Source organism: Globicephala melas, chromosome 8 (assembly GCF_963455315.2).
Source record: "Globicephala melas chromosome 8, mGloMel1.2, whole genome shotgun sequence".
NCBI classification, from domain to species: Eukaryota; Metazoa; Chordata; class Mammalia; order Artiodactyla; family Delphinidae; genus Globicephala; species Globicephala melas.
In genome coordinates, this window is record NC_083321.1 from 13,561,298 (window position 1) to 13,582,791 (window position 21,494).

Consider the following 21,494-nt stretch of genomic DNA (forward strand, 5'->3'; position numbering starts at 1 on the left):
GACACGGCTTGGGGCGGGCGGTGGCGCGAGAGGGCGGTGCCTACAGAGAGCGCCGTGGCGGCTTGTGCTCGGCCGCCGGTTCTGGAGGAGGGCCGGACCCGGCTGGGTGGGTGGGAAGTGCGGCTGGTAATCTGGCAGCCGCCGAGAGGTGGGTGAGCGGCCTCGGCTGACTTTGAGTGGCCGGGGCAATCACACTTCCGTATTCATTTCTAAGACATCTTTTTAAAAGCCTTAGAGGTGGAGTGTCCTCTCAGCCCTAGCTCTCCCAGCCTCTTCTTTTGCGCCTTCCTTCCAACCTATCTGGTCTTCCCTACTTCCTTTACCTCAGCCTCACGATTTGGATTTCTTGGGGTGAGGGGAAAGGCTTTTGTTACAACACAGAATCTCCCGTCTACCAGCCTGGGTCGTGGGCGGTTTTTTGCCCCTTCTTCCCTTGTTAGACTAGTTTGAACAACGACACTCCCCCCTCCCCACCCCCATCTCTTACCCCTTACTTATCAGGTGGAGCCAGAGGGCTTTGGGTAATGAATCCTGCCGTGACTAATCCCTGTCCTGGGTAGCTATGACTTACGTCAGTTGCTTCGTGGCCTGTATAGTTAGGAGCAGACCTCTTTTACTTTGTGGATAATTATGCCATCACCTCCATTAATCTTTTGTTCTTCCCAATGCAAATGCCAGGCATTAAATGAGCCACCAAAATTCAGCTCCCATTCTCCTTCATACCAAAGCAAGCCTGTTGTATTGCCATGAGTTAGTGGAGAAAAACCGAGTTACAGTTATAGCACCTTTTTTTTTTTTTTTTTTTTTTGTACGCGGGCCTCTCACTGTTGTGGCCTCTCCCGCTGCGGAGCACAGGCTCCGGACGCGCAGGCTCAGCGGCCATGGCTCACGGGCCCAGCCGCTCCGCCACATGAGAGATCTTCCCGGACCGGGGCACGAACCCGCGTCCCCTGCATCTGCAGGTGGACCCTCAACCACTGCGCCACCAGGGAAGCCCTGATGTGGATGATTTTTAAGGTCTTTATTGAATTTGTTACAATACTGCTTCTGGTATTTTTTGTTTTTGTTTTTTTATGTTTTTGGTTTTTTGGCCGCAAGGCATGTCGGCTCTTAGCTCCTCCACCAGGGATCAAACCCGCACCCCCTGCCTTGGAAGGCGAAGTCTTAACCACTGGACCGCCAGGGAAGCCCCTGAATCACTTTAAAGTCTTTGGTAGGTTTCTAATGTTTTTCGTTTTTTTCTTTAACCTTTACAGAGAGAAGATTATAAATGCCAGAGCCATTTAAATGATGGTTAGCTGTTGAATTCTGACACTTCCTTAAATACCTTCTTGCACCAACATCTTCAGTGGGAAGAGTTCAGGAAAAGTAGCAGAGGGAAGGAGAGACAACAGTTACATGTACCATGGCTATACCAATAACAGTACTTGACTGTGATCTCTTGCTATATGGCCGAGGTCACCGCACATTGGACCGCTTTAAGCTGGATGATGTGACAGATGAATACTTGATGTCCATGTATGGGTTTCCTCGACAGTTCATTTATTACTTGGTGGAGCTCTTGGGGGCCAGTCTTTCTAGACCTACTCAGAGATCCAGGGCTATTAGCCCAGAGACACAGATCCTTGCAGCACTGGGCTTCTATACCTCAGGTTCCTTCCAGACTCGGATGGGGGATGCTATTGGAATCAGTCAGGCATCTATGAGTCGATGTGTTGCCAATGTCACCGAAGCGCTTGTGGAAAGAGCTTCGCAGTTCATCCGCTTTCCAGCTGATGAAGCCTCCGTGCAGGCTCTGAAGGATGAATTCTATGGGTTGGCAGGGATGCCAGGGGTCATAGGGGTGGTTGACTGTATCCATGTGGCAATCAAGGCACCAAATGCTGAAGACCTTTCCTATGTGAACCGCAAAGGTCTTCATTCTTTAAACTGCCTCATGGTGTGTGACATCAGAGGGGCACTGATGACTGTGGAAACAAACTGGCCGGGGAGCCTCCAGGACTGTGCTGTGCTGCAGCAGTCTTCTCTCAGCAGTCAGTTTGAAGCTGGGATGCACAAAGAGAGCTGGCTGCTTGGTAAGTCTGCAGGTGTAAATGCTTCATTTTTGAAACTATAAAAAAAAAGTTTGGGCAGAGTAGAATGAAATATAGGGGTCTATAGACCTGAGACTCAGTCCTGTTCTGTTTTAAGCACGACCTCAGATGAGAACTCTCTGAGCCTTAATTTTTTTTTTTTTTTAAGCAGGACTGAAACAGAAGTAATGTCTTTTTTTTTTTTTTTAAGTCTTTATTGAATTTGTTACAGTATTGCCTCTGTTTCATGTTTTGGGTTTTTGGCCTCTAGGCATGTGAGATCTTAGCTCCCTGACCAGGGATATAACCTGCACCCTCTGCATTAGAAGGTAGAATCTTAACCACTGGACCACCCCAGCCTTAATTTTTTTAAATCAACATTTAAAGGACACTTGTTAACATTTAAAAACATACAATTTGACCCAGCTCTTCTTGGAGGTACATGTTCAGAAATATGTAAAACAAAATTACAGGCATTTGCATCGCAGCAATGTTTTGTACTCACAAACAACAATAGCAACGACAACCCTACAAAAGCATTCCCCTTAAATATAGCCAAGATACTTATCAATGCAGATCTGGTTAAATATAGTACATCCATACAATTGAGCCTTAATTTTTATCATCTGTAAAATGGTGAAAATAATGCTAAGGGCAGTAATACCTATTGTTAGGATTAGGGAATATATATGAAAGTTCACTCTAAAGTATTGTGAAAATGTATTATTTTTGCCATTGGTGATTGACACCATGATATCTGTATGAAAATGATAGTAGACAGTGCATTTATTCAGTTCTTATGGAAACTCACTTCATAGATCTGTTTGCCTGAGTGCCCTCGGAAAGCCTGGCTTAATGATCTGAGTAGGACAAAAACCTATTCAGTACTGAGCAGTGCAAACTGATGTGACTGTAGAGCTGGGAGGAATACAGTTAGTTAACAGTGATAAAACCCTCGAGCCTGGCAGCTTTTTTGTTGTCTTTTTTTTTTTTAAAAAAAGAACCATTCTATGTAAGTAATAGGACAAGGGTTATCTTGTACACAACATGTTTTGTGGGAGATGAAGGCACATTAAGGATTGGAAGACCTCTCTTTAACGCCACTAATCATGTCTGCACTGCACATGTTCATAACACAGTGTTTTACTTGTAATAAACACTCAGGAATTTTTCTCTTTAATGTGTTGATTGTCAGTTAAAGAAAAACCTCCCCTTGGGACTTCCTTGGCGGTCCAGTGGTTAAAACTGCACGCTTCCACTGCAGGGGCCACAGGTTTGATCCCTAGTCGGGGAACTAAGATCCCACACGCCACACGGGGCAGCCAAAAAAAAAGAACCCTCCCACCCCTGCCCACTGTTCCAGGTGAGGAGAAGAGACTGCTGTCACACTGATTGGTTTAGAGCTGCCAGGGTACCATGAGTAACATCTTGGAACTTAACTGATTTTCTTCAGTTGTTGCTTCTTTTTTTTTTTTTTTTTTTTTTGCGGTACGCCGGCCTCTGACTGTTGTGGCCTCTCCCGTTGCGGAGCACAGGCTCTGGACGCACAGACTCAGCGGCCATGGCTCACGGGCCCAGCCGCTCCACGGCATGTGGGATCTTCCCGGACCGGGGCACAAACCCATGTCCCCTGCATCGGCAGGCGGACTCTCAACCATTGCACCACCAGGGAAGCCCCCAGTTGTTGCTTCTACACACTGTTGTCAGTGCCCCACCTTCTCGTTACCCTAGTGGAACTTTGTCTTAATCCCACCTTTTGCCTACTCTGAATTTTCAAATTCCATTTTCATATAACTCACACCAAGAAGTGAAGGGAAGACTGCAAGTGTCTCATCCAACTACTTCTTCCACAGCTGGGGAAGTACTTGGGTTCCAAGCTGATTTCTTATGAAATCACTTTGGTACCCTAACTCTAAAGCCAGCTAAGGGGACTTCCCTGGTGGCGCAGTGGTTAAAAATCCGCTTACCAATGCAGGAGACACAGGTTCTAGACCGGGTCCGGGAAGATCCCACATGCCACGGAGCAACTAAACCCGTATGCCACAACTACTGAGCCTGCACTCTAAAGCCCGCGAGCCACAACTACCAAGCCTGCATGCTGCAACTACTGAAGCCTACACGCCTAGAGCCCATGCTCTGCAAAGAGAAGCCACTGCAATGAGAAGCCCCCGTACTGCAATGAAGAGTAGCTCCCGCTTGCGGCAAATAGAGAAAGCTTGCGCGCAGCAACGAAAATCCAACGCAGCCAAAACAAAAAAAGAAAAAAAAAAAGATGGTTGATTTTATCTTAAGAACACCATCAGATTTGTAGAATGGTACTAGATTTGCCAAACCTAGAACTAGCTGTGATTCCCCCTTGTTTTTTTTGGTTTGTTTGTTTAGCATATTTTCATCTTGGGTGTCATCCCTTCATGTCCTCATTCTCGTATGCCCCTTCAGAGGGCATCACCTAATTCCTCTTCTCTAAATGTACCTGCTCCTACAAACAATTCAGCCTGAGTTATTTCTTCAGCTCTTGGGCTAGTCTTGTTAAGCAGCTTTGGGTAAGATCTGCCAGAATGTCTCTTGGATGACTGATCATGTAAGCAATTGTAGTCTGTTTAGGAATTCTGTTCCTAATCCCCTCCTGAGTGTCTGTCTGCCAGTGGTGCTTGGATTATAACCAGTTAATGATGATGCAGCATTTTATAAGAGGTCTACATTAACTAGCTTGTCTTGTATGTCTTCCCAATTAAGGCTCATACTGTTTCTTAAGAGACGTTTAACAAATATCTAGTATCTCTTTGTTTTGCTAGTCATCTTAAATGTTTTTCTTACTCTCTTTTACAGCATTATACCATTGTTTTAGTGACTTTGAGTCTGACATTATTAGCATTTAGTGACTAGCTCCTTCCTCTTCCTGTGCCTAACATATCAAAGGATGGGTGACGTTTATTTTTATTTTCTCACTTGTAAAATAAGGTCAGTAGTATCTGCCTAGTGGAGTTGGGATTGGACAAGTCATAGATATTATTTTCATTATTATTTACAACATCAGTTTCTAAAATTCAGTATTTAGTAGGGACGAGTTCAATTAAAATAGGTTGTACTTAGGAGGAAAAAAGTCAGCTAAATATACAATTTGAAAATTTTGTGAGCCATCTCAGATATTTAAAGTTAATCCAGTATACCTAAAACTAATACAATGTTATATGTCAATATCATTCAAAATAAAGTTGGGACTTCCTTGGTGGCACAGTGGTTAAGGATCCGCCTGCCGACACAGGGGACACAGGTTCGAGCCCTGGTCTGGGAAGATCCCACATGCTGCGGAGCAACTAAGCCCATGTACCACAACTACTGAGCCCACTTGCCACAACTACTGAAGCCTGCATGCCTAGAGCATGTGCTCCACAACAAGAGAAGCCACTGCAGTGAGAAGCCCATGCACCGTAACGAAGAGTAGCAGCCAAAAATAAATAAATAAATAAATTTATTTTAAAAATAAAATAAAATAAAGTTAACCCATGGGGAATTCCCTGGCAACCCAGTAGTTAATACTTGGCTCTTTCACTGCCACAGGCCGGGATTCAATCCCTGGTCAGGGAACCAAGACCCCAGAAGCCGCATGGTGTGGCCAAAAAGAAAAAAAAGAAATGTAAGCTCCTAAAAGAAAGGAGTGCTATATGTTTGGAACAGTGCCTAGCACTCTCTGAACAATCCATAACTGTTTACTGAAATTGATGGTGGGTGAGGAACACAGCAACTATACAAGTTGGTATTCTTCAGGTCTATTTGTCTCAAATTTCTAAGGGGTTGTTCCTCTGAGACATTTCATCTTCCAGATTTCGTGAATCAGGACAATTAAACATTATAGAAACATTGCACTATTGTAATGGGACATTGCACCCCAGTTTTGTTTTGGTTTTAGCACTTCCCAGGATTATTCCATAAAGAAGTCACTTAAGGGAAATGCCTTGTGTATATTATTTTAATTGACTTCTGATTTTATTTCTTTATCCCTATTACTACTTGCATCATTATATTTATGGTCTCCTTGTTAATGTGAAATTCTACCTGTTCCTCTATTACAAAGGCGTGGTTCTAATGAATGTAATATCTAGGAAGGCAGAACACCTGAGTTCTCATCTCTGCTGGGAGTTTTCTCTTATTCTTCTTAGCACTGGGAGATTGAATGATTATTGTCTATGAAATACTCTGAAATCCCTAGGTAGTGCTTTCAAACCTGACATTTTAATGGTAAAGTCAGAGATTTTTCCTCACAAGTGTTTTGAGGTCTCCTGGCAGAATTCTCTTTTTCTCTCTTGCACTCTTGCTCTTTAGAGATTTTGAAGATTGGCTTGCTATGTGATAGTTTCTATTAACCTTTTTTATTTTAAATTTATTTTATTTAGTTTTGGCTGCATTGGGTCTTCCTTGCTGCATGCGGGCTTTCTCTAGTTGCGGCGAGCGGGGGCTACTCTTCATTGCGGTGCGTGGGCTTCTCATTGCGGTGGCTTCTCTTGTTTCGGAGCACAGGCTCTAGGCACGCGGGCGTCCATAGTTGTGGCTCACGGGCTCTAGAGTGCAGGCTCAGTAGTTGTGGCACACGGGCTTCGTTGCTCCGTGGTGTGTGGGAACTTCCCGGACCAGGGCTTGAACCCTTGTCGCCTGCATTGGCAGGCGGATTCTTAACCACCTGTGCCACCAAGGAAGCCATATTAACTTTTTCTTAAAGAACAATATCTCTGAATTCAGAAAATCCTGGAATTCCCTGGAGGTCCAGTGGTTGGGACTCCGCGCTTCCACTGCCGGGAGCCCGGGTTCGATCCCTGGTCAGGGAACTAGGATCCCACAAGCAGTGCATTGCGGCCAAAAAAAGAAAATCCAGGAATTTCATTTCCTCCAGTGCCTTCACCTCTGTCCTACATTCTTTCAGACTTAGCTTTCTTTAGCTGGGTCAGCTTTTCTCTGTTGGTTTTAACCAAGGGTATTCCCAGCCAAGACTCACTCTGGTCTTCCTGCTCGTGACTAGCTATGGGCTCTTTATCACAGCATTTCCCTCTTCACTTCCCTGGTGTGCTTTGGCTCCGGAAGCTGTTGCATTTTCTTGTCCATTCTCTGTACATGCTCCTGGATTTTCCTTTTTGTTTGTATTCCAGTTATAAACATCTGTGATGTCTTTGGGCCTTCCCCACAGGTGACAGTTCCTTCTTTCTCCGCACCTGGCTTATGACCCCACTTCACATTCCCGAAACTCCAGCCGAATATCGCTATAATATGGCCCATTCTGCAACTCACAGTGTGATTGAGAAGACTTTCCGAACCCTCTGCTCCCGATTCCGCTGCCTGGATGGATCCAAGGGGGCACTGCAGTACTCACCGGAGAAGTCCAGCCACATCATCTTGGCCTGCTGCGTCCTCCACAACATCTCCCTGGAGCATGGGTTGGATGTCTGGTCCTCTCCAGGGACAGGACCCGTGGAACAGCCTCCTGAGGAAGAGTATGAGCACATGGAGTCCTTGGACCTAGAGGCTGACCGTATCCGTCAGGAGTTGATGCTCACTCACTTCAGCTAATGTGGAAGGTGGGGAGCGGGGAGGCTTTCCAGAAGGAGCTGTGACAAACTTTCCCTCTCACCACCCCCTACACAGTTCCATCATCTAGCATAACTGAGCGTGTGGACACTTGTCACAAACTGACATTTAATCTGCGTGTTTTAGAAAGGTTGAGGCTAGGCCAGAATATCTCGATTCATTTGCAAGTTTATTAACTAAACCAAAACCTCCGAGACAACAGTTCTCTACTATCCATTGAACACCAGGTTAGCACCACTCACTCATTTGAAAGTTCCTTGGTTGCAGACGTTTATATCGTGCTTACAAAATCAAAGCAGTTATCTAGAGATTTCAAAAGAAAACAATATTTGTCCTGAAATATTTGGATGGCATTTTAGCTTTTCTACTTTACTACCTATATAGGCATAATCTGAGGCAAGTGTGAAGAGTAAATTTCAGTTGGAAAATGGTCTTCTGACATCAATAAACGGCTACTAATGTGATTTTTCAGCTTTGTGTTTTTAAGAGGAGGTTAACGACAGTCCAAAACCTCTATCTTAATTCTGTCTGTAATAACTGAGCTGTGACTTGGACCTAGTTCCCAGGGAGAACATCTGGACTCCAATCTCTTACTTCCAACCCTGAGTAGGAGCTAAAGGCTAAATGGGTTTAAGAATTCAATCAGCTTAAAGAAGACAAGTCAAATAGAGACAAAATAGCAAGCTTACACTTTACAGGGGATCTAAAGACCCTGATAGATTGATGGGCAAAGGAAATTCACCCAGGTTTAGACAGTCCACATCTAAATAGATCACATTTCTTATGATCATGATGTTAGGATGTCTTTTGGGCCATTCTGCTTTGAAATTCCTTGTTCAGAAAGAAAGTTTAGGGGATACAGAAGACATGTATTAAAAAGGAGAGGTAAGGGCTTCCCTGGTGGCGCAGTGGTTGAGAGTCTGCCTGCCGATGCAGGGGACACGGGTTCGAGCCCTAGTCCGGGAAGATCCCACATGCCGCAGAGCTGCTAGGCCCGTGATCCATGGCCGCTGAGCCTGCACCTCCAGAACCTGTGCTCCGCAATGGGAGAGGCCACAGCAGTGAGAGGCCCGCGTACTGCAAAAAAAAAAAAAAAAAAAAAGGAGAAGTAAAAGGAATATAATTTATTGGTATGAAATGAATTTTGGAGTTAGACCTACTTGAATATCTTCTGTGCAAAGTGATGGACAGAATTTCTCAGGAAATAAATAATCCTCCACCAAGTCTTATTCTAAAATTATACTGATATAAAAATAACCTGATTGGAATAATGAAAGTGTGAATTAGGTTCACACATTGGTGCCTTTGCTGGGACAAAATAGAGACTTTCCTGAGGATTGTTTTGTTCCCAGTTTCTCAGCCACTCACCCGTGTGATCCCTCTGAATTGTCCTCATGGATCATTTCCTACCTGTCTTTGGCAGTGTTAATCTGGTGATTTTCAAAGTAAAGAAATGAACAGCTGATGACCAAAGAAATGTGGAAATAAATTGAAGGTGACTCATCCACAAGATTAAAAACAATTATGGATTATTATCTGCTGTTTATTTCTACTCCAAATGCTATTTTCCATCATCATCCTACTCTGTAAGGAGTGGGTCCATTTGGCAGGAGGTTGAGCTTAACAAGTACAGTGATATTGCTGAGATGGGAGTGGACAATGAAGGGGTGACTGGAAACTTTTGTTCTATTTGTTATGCAATAGAGGTGCCCTGTTATGTTTTTTTCTTTGTAAAGTTTAACCTGTGACCCAAGCTTGCTTTGTCTCCCTGATAAGGCAATATTTTAACTCTCACAGTCTTTCCAAGTTTCCTGATGGGTATTTTTCCCTCTAAAGTTTTGGTTCTATTATGAGTATTGCATGAGGAAAGGCATACTGCCACCCGTGCATCTTAAGAGGCAAGGTGGAGTGTAATCTTGGAAAGTGCCTAGCATTTTAGCTTTAGAAAACCACATTAAAGGAAAATTGGGGTTTTCACAACTTAACTCATTAGATGGTGACATGAAGCCTCAGTGGGAGGGGCAGTCTGGGGGAGAATTCATTAGCAATTTCAAGCCTATTACTTGCACACCAAAGATAATTTCTAAGTGCTGAACAGACTGAACATTGGCTGGAAGTGTTTTTCCCTGGGAGCATTTTATTTCCTAATAATTCCACAGAGTAACTGTTAAAATCTATTCCTTTAATCTCCTTTCGACCTGGATTTTTATAGGCCAGGATTTTTTTTCAGTCCAGTTACTTTCCTCAGAATGACCTAGGGGAGGGATCACGATCTGTATTTCCAAATTGCCAAGGGTTTGCTTATAGGGGCTTTTTATAGGTGCCTGAGAAGTCTTCTCTTGAGGTCCTTATTGTGGATTTATAGTATCTTCCTGGTATAGCTTTGGGACAAAGTCAAGGATTTCACCTGTCTTATATAAGCCTCATCTTCCCGTAGATGATTCCATCTGGCCAGCATAGAAGTTCTCCAGATTTGCCCTTAGCTGTTCCAAGACAGCAAAAGTCCCAGGATATATTAAGGGAAAACTACAATATTGGGTTATCAGTGGTTTACTAATTCCAAATTATACAAAAGAGGGACCATAAACATATTCTTAGTTTAAAATGAACTAAACAGAGATGGAGCTCCTTTCTTGGACTGTAAAGGATCTATAGCAAGTTAATCTAATTTAGGGACAAAGAAACACGACACAATTTTAATGGGATCATATATGAAAAAGTATAAGAGATAGGGAGGAATAAAATAGAGGCTATATAGATAATAGACATACTACAATTGTATCCCTACCTGAAATAATAAACTGGTAACTCAAGAACTGAGCTTAACAGTTGATTTCCCTGACAGTGTAGGGGAAGTTAAGAAGAGATCAAGAAAATAAGAAATTGGAGTTTTAACCACTGTGCATGCATATATCCTCAGGTCCCTTTTGCTCCCTAGATCCCACCCAGATTTTACAAAATTGTGGGTATAAGAGATAATGGACTCAGAATTAAGTTAAAATGGCAATGCAGGAAGGAAGAAAAAATACTAGTTGAAGGCTGGAGACACCCCAGGAACCTAACCACATAAAATTCACAGGCTTTTCTTTTTTTAATGTGACTACCATCTAAGACCCTACTTCGTGATAATCAAATAGGAGGTATGAGATCTCTTGATATTAAACAAGAACAAGAAAAGTAGACCTTGAAATCACAGGCTGGTAAACTTCAAAAAGTCTTTTGGAAAGGAGTCTCCATGTTTGCCCAGCAAAACATTCAGTTTCAGTCTGTTGAGACTTTTTCTAACCCTTACATATACAGCTGTCTTTATAGAAGGGCTGATTTCCATGCCATTCTAGAGTCTTAAAATGTTCATACATTTCAATCCATTGATAAATTCCACCACTAGAAATTTATCCTATATAAATAATTCCAGAGAAGGAAAAGCCTGTTATGGTTCTGTGAATGGTTACCTGCTGTTCTGGGATCTCTCCTCTTCCCTGGGCTGCTCCTACATCACTACACAGCTTCTACCTTTACCGTCAAACCCAAAGTGTGTACATTATCCCACAGTGCCATGAGAGCAGACTACCAAAGAGCAATAGAATTGCAACGCAAAACCTACAAGCGGCTCATCATTTTGGCTGCTCAAGGCCTAACTCCTCTTCCTGGACTTCGTAATAAGATGACTCATGGTACTGCTACAGAATCTCATCTTAGGTTCAGGCCTGATTCCTACCACCCAATGTCGTAGGTTTCTCAGAGCCCAGAGCAAGATAAGGAACAGTCTCCTCCCATTCTCTCCTTTCCCCTCCCTTCACCCTTTATCACAGGCAATTCCCCCAGGTCAGTAAGTCCCAATCCTCATTACTGGTTTAGTCATTTTTAAAAAATTAATTAATTAATTAATATATTTTTATTTTTGGCTGCTTTGGGTCTTCGTTGCTGTGTTCAGACTTTCCCTAGTTGTGGTGAGCGGGGGCTACTCTTCGTCGTGGTGCGCGGGCTTCTCACTGTGGTGGCTTCTCTTATGGAGCATGGGCTCTAGGCGCGCAGGCTTCAGTAGTTGTGGCACACGGGCTCAGTAGCTGTGGCTCACAGGCTCTAGAGCGCAGGCTCAGTAGTTGTGGCACACGGGCTTAGTTGCTCTACGGCATGTGGAATCTTCCCAGACCAGGGCTCAAACCCGTGTCCCCTGCATTGGCAGGCGGATTCTTAACCGTTGTACCACCAGGGAAGTCCCCTGGTTTAGTCTTTCCATATTCTTTCTACGTGATTGACAGTGGCTATATTTATTCTTAGGGTGACTAACTCTCCCGGTTTGCCCTCAATTGTCGCAGTTTTAGCACGGAAAGTGCTGTGTCCTGGGAAACCCTTTAGTCCTTAGCAATCTGGGACAGTTGGTCACCCTACTTCAGGGGAAGCATCCTCTTACCTTAAAGGGGGGTGACTCCTCTAGAAGAATCCTATCAGAATACAATAATCAGCAATCAGCATAATAATGAGTTATTGAGTTTTTAACACCAAGGTGTAGGCTTCTGTGTTACATCCCAAGATGATCTTTCCTTCTGCCCACCTGGTTTCTTTTTCTCAGGTCTTCCTCCAGTGTAAAAAGATTTGTGTGTGTTTGAGGGTTTCAACCCCTGATCTTTTGTGATCTACTCTTCTGTCCAAATAGACTTGATAAGAACAAATAGGAGTTTACTGTCACACTTGAAACAGTTTCTCTAATGAAACTTATCTGTAAAGATGCAACTCTGTCTGCAGAATAAACCATCTTTTGCATGGTTTCACAGAGCAGTCTAGCCTCAGTTTCTCAAACATCTCCATTTTCAGATGTTGATTTTAGGTTTATATTTGCATAACCTTCAGGTGTTTTTCCAAACATAAATGTCTCCAGATTTGAAAAACTGAAAACTTCTTATAGCCTCGAAAGTAGTTTGTTTAGTTTTCCTCACTGAAATCAAGGTTTCAAAATAAAGTCATTGTATGGGTCAAGTTTGAGTGAGGGCTGTAGCTTTAGAAATTAAGCCCCACAAGCCTCCCCAAGAAGGAAGCTTCCCTAAAGCGTGTATTCTAGAAGTAGAAACTCAGCCCTGGGAAACAGTAAAGCAAAGTCTATTTGCCTGCTACTCAGCTGGCTCTAGGAATTTGGCAGACTGCTTATTTAGTCATCTCCTAGAATCCACTTGCCCCTGACTTTTCATGGGTACATGGCTTCCCAGGATAAAGACAAATTCCTAGTTAGGTGTGGCTATGTGACTAAATTCTGGCCAGTGGAATGTAAGTGGAAATGTCCTGTGCTATTTTCAAGATGTGTCCTTATGGCTAGGAGACATGCCTTTCCTCTTTCAGCTTCCTGCTGGTTGGAATGTAGACATGATGGCTAGAGCTTGAGCAGCTGTCTTGGATCTAAGACAAAAAAACACTTATTGAACATGTCACAGCAACAAGATAGAAGCCTGGTCCCTGATGCTGAATGGCCACACCTTACCCTAGATTTCTTTTATATGACAGAGAAATAAACCTCTGCCTTGATTCCTTACTCTTTTTTAAAAAAATTAATTACTTAATTTTTGGCTGCGTTGGGTCTTTGTTGCTGCATGCAGGCTTTCTCTAGTTGCAGCGAGTGGGGGCTACTCTTTGTTGTGGTGTGTGGGCTTCTCATTGTGGTGGCTTCTCTTGTTGCAGAGCGCAGGCTCTAGGTGTGCGGGGGCGTCCGTAGTTGTGGCACGTGGGCTCAATCGTTGTGGCTCACAGGCTCTAGAGCGCAGGCTCAGTAGTTGCGGCACACGGGCTTAGTTGCTCCGCGGCATGTGGGATCTATCCCGGACCAGGTCTCAAACCCATGTCCCCTGCATTGGCAGGCAGATTCTTAACCATTGCGCCACCAGGGAAGCCCCTTGTTTCCTTACTCTTTTTGTTTATGTGCAGTAGCTTCTCTTTTTTTTAATAAATAAATAATTTCATTTATTTTTGGCTGCATTGGGTCTTCGTTGCTGCCTGTGGGTTGTCTCTAGTTGCGGCGAGTGGGGCCGACTCTTCTTTGTGGTGCGTGGGCTTCTCATTGCGGTGGCTTCCCTTGTTGCGGAGCATGGGCTCTAGGCACGCGGGCTTCAGTAGTTGTGGCTTGCGGGCTCTAGAGTGTGGGCTCAGTAGTCGTGGTGCACGGGCTTAGTTGCTCTGTGGCATGTGGGATCTTCCCAGACCAGGGCTTGAACCCATGTCCCTTGCGTTGACAGGTGGATTCTTAACCACTGTGCCACCAGGGAAGTCCTGTGCAGTAGATCCTAATCATTAATAATAAGGTTATAACTGCCTCTTTCCGGGAGCTGCAATACCTGTTACACAGAAAATGTTTGGAAGCAAGATACATATTCAAAATGGGAAGCATGTTCAGTAAATCCTCTCAATGGAATATTGTGCAATTGTTTAAAATAACAACTATTAAAGACTTTAATAGGGAAATTATATAATGCAAAAAAATAACACTATTGTATCTCTGCTTAAATTAAACTTTAAAAATTATGTAGAGGAATTCCCTGGCAGTGCAGTGGTTAGGACGTGGTGCTTTCACTGTTGTGACCCGGGTTCAATCCCTGGTTGGGGAACTAAGATCCCACAAGCCACACGGCACGGCCAAAAAATTAAATAAAAAAATAAAATAAAATGAAAAATTATGTAGAATATTTCCAAGGACTTCATGAGAACATGAACAAATTAAAAGTTTGTGTTTTGGATGCAGATTGTTAAATTCTTTCTTTTTAAGCTTTTATAAATGTTGCTATAATGTTTACTCATTTGAAAAGTCCTCTAAAACAGTGATAGACAAGGGACTTCCCTGGTGGTGCAGTGGTTAAGAATGGGCCTGCCAATGCAGGGGACATGGGTTCAAGCCCTGGTCCGGGAAGATGCCACATACCGCAGAGTAACTAAGCCCATGCGCCACAACTACTGAGCCTGTGCTCTAGAGCCTGTGAGCCACAACTACTGAGCCCATGTGCTGCAACTATGGAAGACTGCACACCTAGAGCCTGTGCTCTGCAACAAGAGAAGCCACCACAATGAGAAGCCCGTGCACCAGGACGAAGAGTAGCCCCACTCTCTGCAGCTAGAGAAAGCCCGTGCACAGCAATGAAGACCCAAAGCAGCCAAAAATAAATAAATTAATTAATTATTTTAAAAAAGCGATAATAAAGCGTTTTGTCCTCATATTATGGATGCTGGTCTTATCCTGCATTTTATGCATATGAGTTGTTCCTTAAATATTTTCATGAATTTAAAGGATTAAAAAAAAATTACAGGGGCTTCCCTGGTGGTGCAGTGGTTGAGAGTCCGCCTGCCGATGCAGGGGGCACGGGTTTGTGCCCGGTCCGGGAGGATGCCACATGCCGCGGAGCAGCTGGGCCCGTGAGCCATGGCCGCTGGGCCTGCGAGTCCGGAGCCTGTGCTCCGCAACGGGAGAGGCCACAACAGTGAGAGGCCGGCGTACTGAAAAAAAAAAAAAAAAAAATACAATAAATTGTAAATAAAGCTAATGTTTTAAGAATGTGGGCTTTCACTTTGATTAGATTATATGCTCTTTAAGGGCTGGGACTATCTTTTCTTTTTACACCTTTACTCTCCAAGTCTCCTCCCTCCTTCGAAGGAGGTAAGGTAAACTATTATTGCTCACAGTTGGTAACCCATATTGTAGTGATCTATATGATTTACTAAATTGTGCCTGGGATGAACATATTAATCCATGTTTGTGCTGACCATATTAGTCTGTCTACTAAGAGACTTCAGAAAAAGGCTATTGTGATGATAAAAATGTAAACACACTTCGTTAAGTTCAGAACCCAAAGAGACTTTGTTATTATGTAAGAAGCACACCTGTGGTTCCAGGTCTTTGGAATAAAATAAAAGAGAAAAGCAGTACGTGTATTATTATTATTATTTTTTTCCTGTCTTAAGATCAGACTACAGAACCCTGAATTTTCCAGTTTCTCTCTGCTATGCTTATGGGAGCTAAATTGGAGCTTTAATAGAGATTATTCACTCTGTTCCTCAGTCTGGATTCTCTCATTCTCTCTGTCATACCTCTATCTAACAATCAATCAATCTATCATCTTTTTCATTCACCTGTTTCATGAGGAAACTAAGGTCAAATTTGCTCAGTTGGGATAGTGTTGAGAGTCCATAAGGTAGTCGCTGAACTATAGTTAGATAACGTGTTATTACACTATGACTTGATCTTCAACACTCTCAAGAAAAATTCGGTTCTCTAAACAATTTAGACAGCAGGCAGCTGACACAGAAAATGGCAGAAGCCCAGTCTGCTTTACTCCGTGGCTTATGATCTGGGTTTGTTTATTTATGCCTTGGACAGGAGCCGGACCTTGAGTTGGAGCGAAGCTGTTTTTCGACGCTCGACTCTAGTTCCTTGAACGATTGCCTGGGCGCTCCTCCTTTGATGTCTGGGCGTTCGTGTATTCGGTGATCTTTTGCGCCGTCTTCTTGCTTGATGTCTTCCGAGCGGTGGCGGCGCCGGGTGGAAGGCTGACTTATCCGTGAGGCCCCGCGCTCAGGCTGCTTTCTCCCGCTGGTCGGTAGAGCGGACCCCTTGCTTCCTCCTTGTCTCTTCTTCTAGTCTGTGGCTCAGTCCACTCGCTGGGCTGCAAACTGAGCCCCCTCCCGCCTTTCAGGTAGGCCACGGGAGGAGCCTGGGAGGCCCGGCCCGGCATCCTTCCGCCGCCGGGTTGAGAAGACCTTGGCGCCGGCGGGTGGGCGGCGGGTCGGCAGCGGAGACACGGCCAGAGGAGGAACTACCCGGCTGAATTCGGGGGCGCGGTCGGTGAGGCGGCGGGAAACTGAGGGAGAAGCCGGAAGGACGCAGAGATGGTGGGGCTGCCCGGTGCGGTTCGGTAGGGAGGGGATGTTGGCTCTGGGGCGGGTGTCGGTACCCCCAGTGTGTGGGGAAAGTCGCTTTCCAGGAACGGATAGAGCTTTGCGCGCTTTGGCTCTCCTCTCTTCCTCCCTCTCCACCCCCCAAAGCCTCCGAGTGTCATGACTCAGTTGCACTGGGGACACTTTCTGATTCCGGCCTTTGAAGGGGCCTTTGAATAGGTGGAGGCTTATGGAACAGGGCCCTCTGGCTCCTCTGAGCGAAGTGTCATGTTCTCGCCTTTTTTGGGTAGGGAAACTGAGGCTGATCTAGTACGTGACTTTTCCCCGTAGCCCTGACAGATCTTTAAATGCACCGTAAGTCATTTTTTGTTGTTTACCAGTTCAATTCCCCCCCCCCACTTTACCAGTCATTTTATCCACATAGTGATTTGCCGTTTGATTGTCTGTGATCCCTCCTTCCTAGGAATATAGAGTCCGTCACTGGGGATTGCAGAAGTAAAGGCACCACGCGATCTTTGGCTGGTTTGCTTTTGAAAGTCTGTATCATTTTAGCGAGAGTAGAAAGAAACAATTTCTTTGTTTCTTGGTAGAAAATTTTGTTTGCTGTCTGTTTTGCTTTCTGGTTGATACTTATTTCTCCTTCTTCCCCTCAGCCTGCTTCTCTTTGGAAGTCTTTCAACTGTGGTGTTAAGTGGTTAACGTCCTGCAGAGGATGGTCAAGATTTTGAAGTCAGACATTTATCCTCAGAGAGTGCTTTCTAGGAAGAATCCGAATAAAACCCAAGGAGTCTCGTTCGGACCAGTTTTGTATTTGCTTAGTGGCTTAATTACTGCATATACTAGAGTTAAAAAGCCTGTGTGTAGGAATCATTCAAATATTGAGATATTTAAATGGAAAGTTAGCATTCTGGGTACTCCATTATGTTTTCCTTTTCTCTCCCAGCTTGGAAATTTTGGAGACTACATGTTCTTACTCGTTTTATTTTCATTGGATTCAGTGTCATGATTCTAATTTGTGTAATATCTTTGTTGAAGAAAATAACCTAGAGGTCATTCTAAGTTGAATAAGTATTTCCACAATACATCTGTAGAATCAGTAGGAGATAGGCTTTCTTAAGGGAGAAGAGACTAAATTTGTAGTCCTTGGATGGAAACTATACAAGTTTATGTTCTTTAACAGATTTAGACTTCTCATATGAGTTTTGGAAGGATTATTGTTCCTTATTATTATTATTGTTATATTATTATTTTGGTGAGGTCAGCAGGATTTAAATGAAGGGCCCTTGATCATGAGTGATTTCCTAGTTACCAGGACCTTAGTGCCCCCAGAAAGGGATTCATGAAGAGTCCTGAGACTATCTTTATGGAGAATCTAGATCGGGAAGTTAGGCTAAGAATGTGTGTTCTCTGGAAAAGTTTTTATGGTAGAAGAGAATTTATATCAGAGGAAAAAATTTAGAGAAGGAAAGGACATTACCCTCTGGAGATTGATAGGTTCTGCGTAGAATTTAGAGTTAGTGTAGTATCTCAGTGGCTACTAATGAATGCTAAATAATAAATAGAATTTGCTTTGAGTGTCAGGAAGAAATGTTAGGAACATTTTGTTATGCTTCCGTAGAAAATAATTAGCAGAGGTTTAAGTTGAATTGAGGAGGACAAGAAATCTGGTTGTGCTGGTGGGGAGGGGTAGAGCTTCTTATCAGCTTCTCCCCTGCTTTGTGATAGAAATTCACTCAACTCTTACCCTTCTTGGTTAAATCTTGTGTTCTTTCAAAGTCAGATCAAGCTCTCTCCTGGCATTTCTTTTCAGAATTTACAAATTCAGGATGTGACTGAATTATTCTGTCTTCTCTTCTCTTGGGGATTGTTAAAGATGTGAACTTCGAATGTCTTCTAGAACTTGTCCTAGAAGGAGTTATGTATAGCACTTGAAAAAGATTAGTTATGTATATCACTTTGAAAAGAATCGGTTATTTTTATTAACAGAGTAATAACTTATTTTTATACTGTATAATTTTCAAAATATTTTCGGCTTGTGTTAGGATACTTATGAAACTTTTATTCTTTTGATCATGCTCCTTTATGCTGCTTATTAACACTGAATCCAGAACAAACATTTATGGTCTTCAAGGATCTTCATGAACGTTTATGTTGACAGTTTATGTTGACAATTTATCTCACTCTTAAAGGAATTGGAGAAAAAGTTTGTTGTTAGCACACTGAGGTCTCTTTTTTAAAGATACTTCTCATCCCTGATAGAGTTACTTTGGAATGGGATGCAAATCTTTTTTTGCCCAGTGGTTTGGTTTACCAAAAAAAAATACCCTTAAGTTCCTTTAATCATAGTCATGGTCGTTTCTTTCTCCAGTTGTTCCTCATAAACCCAGAGAGAACTTTCTGTTTCTTGTCATAATTTTTGTTTGTACGGAAGTGCTATGGTACAACTGTACTACGGTTTGGGGGTAATTTATATTTTATATTTTCGAACCCCTTCTGCCCCCAAGTTAATTAGATCGTTTTTTTTGGTCCCTTTTTCTCAAAGCTAAAATTAGTTGCTGATAGATAAAAATGTTGTGATCGCTTATTGTCAGAATATATTTATAAGCTCAGTAATATGTGGCAGTCTGCCAAAGTGATGTGGCTAGAAGAAAACAGATTAAGGAATCAGGCCTGGGTTTAAGTCCTAGGTTTACCAACTTACTAGCTGAGAAATCTTGTACAAACTATTTAAGGAGGCCATAGGGAAGGTTACTGTCCTTTATTGAGCATTTACTGTGTGGTGTTCTTTGCAGGTGTTAATCTCACTGAATGCTCATAACAGTCCCTTAAGGTAGATATTAATTTTCCCGTGGATACTGAACTCACAGAAAGTAAATAATTTGTCCAAGATCACACAGCAAGTATGTAGCAGAGCTGGGATTCAAATTCAAGGCTTTGAGTGCTTTTATGTGTCTGTATTTAAAGAATGGGAAAGATAGTACTTCTATCGTAATACTTCTGTTGAGAAAAAAAATACATGAAGCTGCTTTGAAAAGATAAAGTGCTCTTCAAATGTTGACTTATATGCTGTCTTACAGCAACAATGAACAGATGTCATCTGGGTTCTTGGACAGCTTGCTTCTTTGAAGGCAGCATTATGCCTGACAGTCATGGAGGATAGAGGTGACAAACATTAAATGCATTGGAGAAGCTTACTACATGTTTGTGGAAAGGAGTAAGTCCTTGGAAGTGCTAGTGAAAGAAGTTTTAGGTGCTGCATGTTACTCCCTCTATTCCAGTTAGTCCTGGCTTGTTTATAGATTAGTGTAGTCTTTTCTAACTTGTTCTCTGTCTCTTCCTTCGCTCTTAGAGTTGATAATCTTCACTTCATCTAAATTTTTTCCTTTATTTATTGAGTATTGTTGCACTGCGTTTTTTCCTGAGGTATAAAATATTCCAGTCAGACCTTTTGGATCTATTCCTTGATTGTGACTGTATGTTTCAACCCTTACCTTTTCAGACTTTTGTTCATCTACCAAATATTTATGGAAGTCTCATTAGATGCTGGGATACAAAAGTAGACATGAGTGTTCCTGCCCTTATGGAGATAATTCCAGTGGGGAGCAGAGTTGACCAGGTATCTGATAAAGATTGAAATTTAGGCTGTGCTATTAAGGAAACAAACAAGGGCAGACACAGAGAGAGATGAGAGAGATGAAGGAGTGAGGAAGGCACTGGGTGTTCACGGGGATTGGGGTCTTCAGCCATGGCATCCTTAAGCCCCCTAAAAAGTTGGAAACATACCATGATTCAGTAAATTAATGTTCCCCTGTTGCCATTGCAATGGAAGTCTTCATTTAAGATTGCTACATAAAATATTTGTCTGTTACTTAATGTATGATGACACTGGATTTGGCATAGTAAAGGATAACTATGACTTAATGAATATCCAGCATGCTTGACTAATGAGTTTAATTTTTTACTTCTTATGTGTTAGTTTTCATTTATTAATTTTTTCCAAAAAACACTGTTCTTTGGAAGTTGAGTTGAATGAATTTGAAAACTGGATACATGCCTTCAGGTGTTTGTAGCAGGGAATAAGCTGAGGTATTTTGCTTCATATAAAAGGAGAGACTTAGGAGAATTGTCATGAAATTGAGAGAGGGAAAATGTAGGTTGCTGTTGGGTGTGTATATAATAACACCTACAATCTTGTTTGGTACTTTTCCTGCAAGAAATTAAAAGTGTTTTGCAAACATTTTTTCCTACTACTTACTGGAATTATATATCTATCTGTAGGATTCACTGAGGCAAATTTCACATTTCATGATTTCATCATTTGTTTATTTCTGCTTCCCAGGATAGAACATAGATCTCCCATGAACCACAATTACTTTATTTCAGGTATATATGCCTATGATATAATGAAACATCTGAAATTTTGCTGAATTGGAGAGGATTAATATGCATGTTTGATTTGGGGCGAGAATTGGAGTATTTCTGTCTAGCTGACCTGTGAAAACAAGGCAAAAAAATATGTCCTGCCAAACTCTTGAAATAATAGCATAGTGGTCCTGACTCTGGAGCCAGGCAGTCTGGGTCCAAATCACCGTGCCAGTACTTAACTAGCTCTGTGACTTGGGCAAGTTAATTAACCTCTCTGTGCCTCTCCTCATCTGTAGAATATCATATGGTTTGTTGTGAGAATTAAATGAGTTGACATATGTAAAGTGTTTAGAATAGCACATAGCACTATATATGCCAGCTGTTATCATTTTCAATATTGTTATAATAAGCTAAAGATTATATGTTCTTCAAAAGCAGAACGGATAATAGTGATGCTTAGATTGAAGTTTAGGGTCTTTTGAGAAAGCTTGAATAAGGAATAGGAAGTTAAAGCAGCATATTTGTCCCTCCTTCCCCTCAATGTCCTTCAACTTATAGTGAGAGGATGAGTCTTTACTGGGAAAGAGAAAACCTCCAAAGCAACAGTGTCTG

General features: G+C 42.6%; 2 protein-coding genes across 9 annotated transcripts in view; both read left to right on the forward strand.

Moving 5' to 3' along the window:
* The first annotated feature begins 26 nt into the window (after window positions 1–26).
* HARBI1 (harbinger transposase derived 1) lies at window positions 27–8,712 on the forward strand. The gene is made up of 3 exons (XM_030864546.3): window positions 27–148; window positions 1,257–2,075; window positions 7,252–8,712. Exons 2-3 carry the CDS (start codon window positions 1,406–1,408, stop codon window positions 7,629–7,631), a joined length of 1,050 nt encoding a protein of 349 aa, XP_030720406.1. The 5' UTR covers window positions 27–148; window positions 1,257–1,405; the 3' UTR covers window positions 7,632–8,712.
* A 7,400-nt stretch (window positions 8,713–16,112) lies between these two features.
* AMBRA1 (autophagy and beclin 1 regulator 1) overlaps window positions 16,113–21,494 on the forward strand; it is a 175,544-nt gene continuing 170,162 nt past the window's right edge. For 5 of the 8 annotated variants that reach the window (XM_060303259.1, XM_060303266.1, XM_030864561.2 and 2 more), the window contains exon 1: window positions 16,113–16,315. The gene's annotated coding sequence lies outside the window, so the exon portion shown is untranslated. Of the gene's footprint in view, window positions 16,525–16,768; window positions 16,872–21,494 lie in introns of those variants that run through there. The other 3 variants (XM_060303263.1, XM_060303261.1, XM_060303265.2) reach the window with 3 other exon arrangements.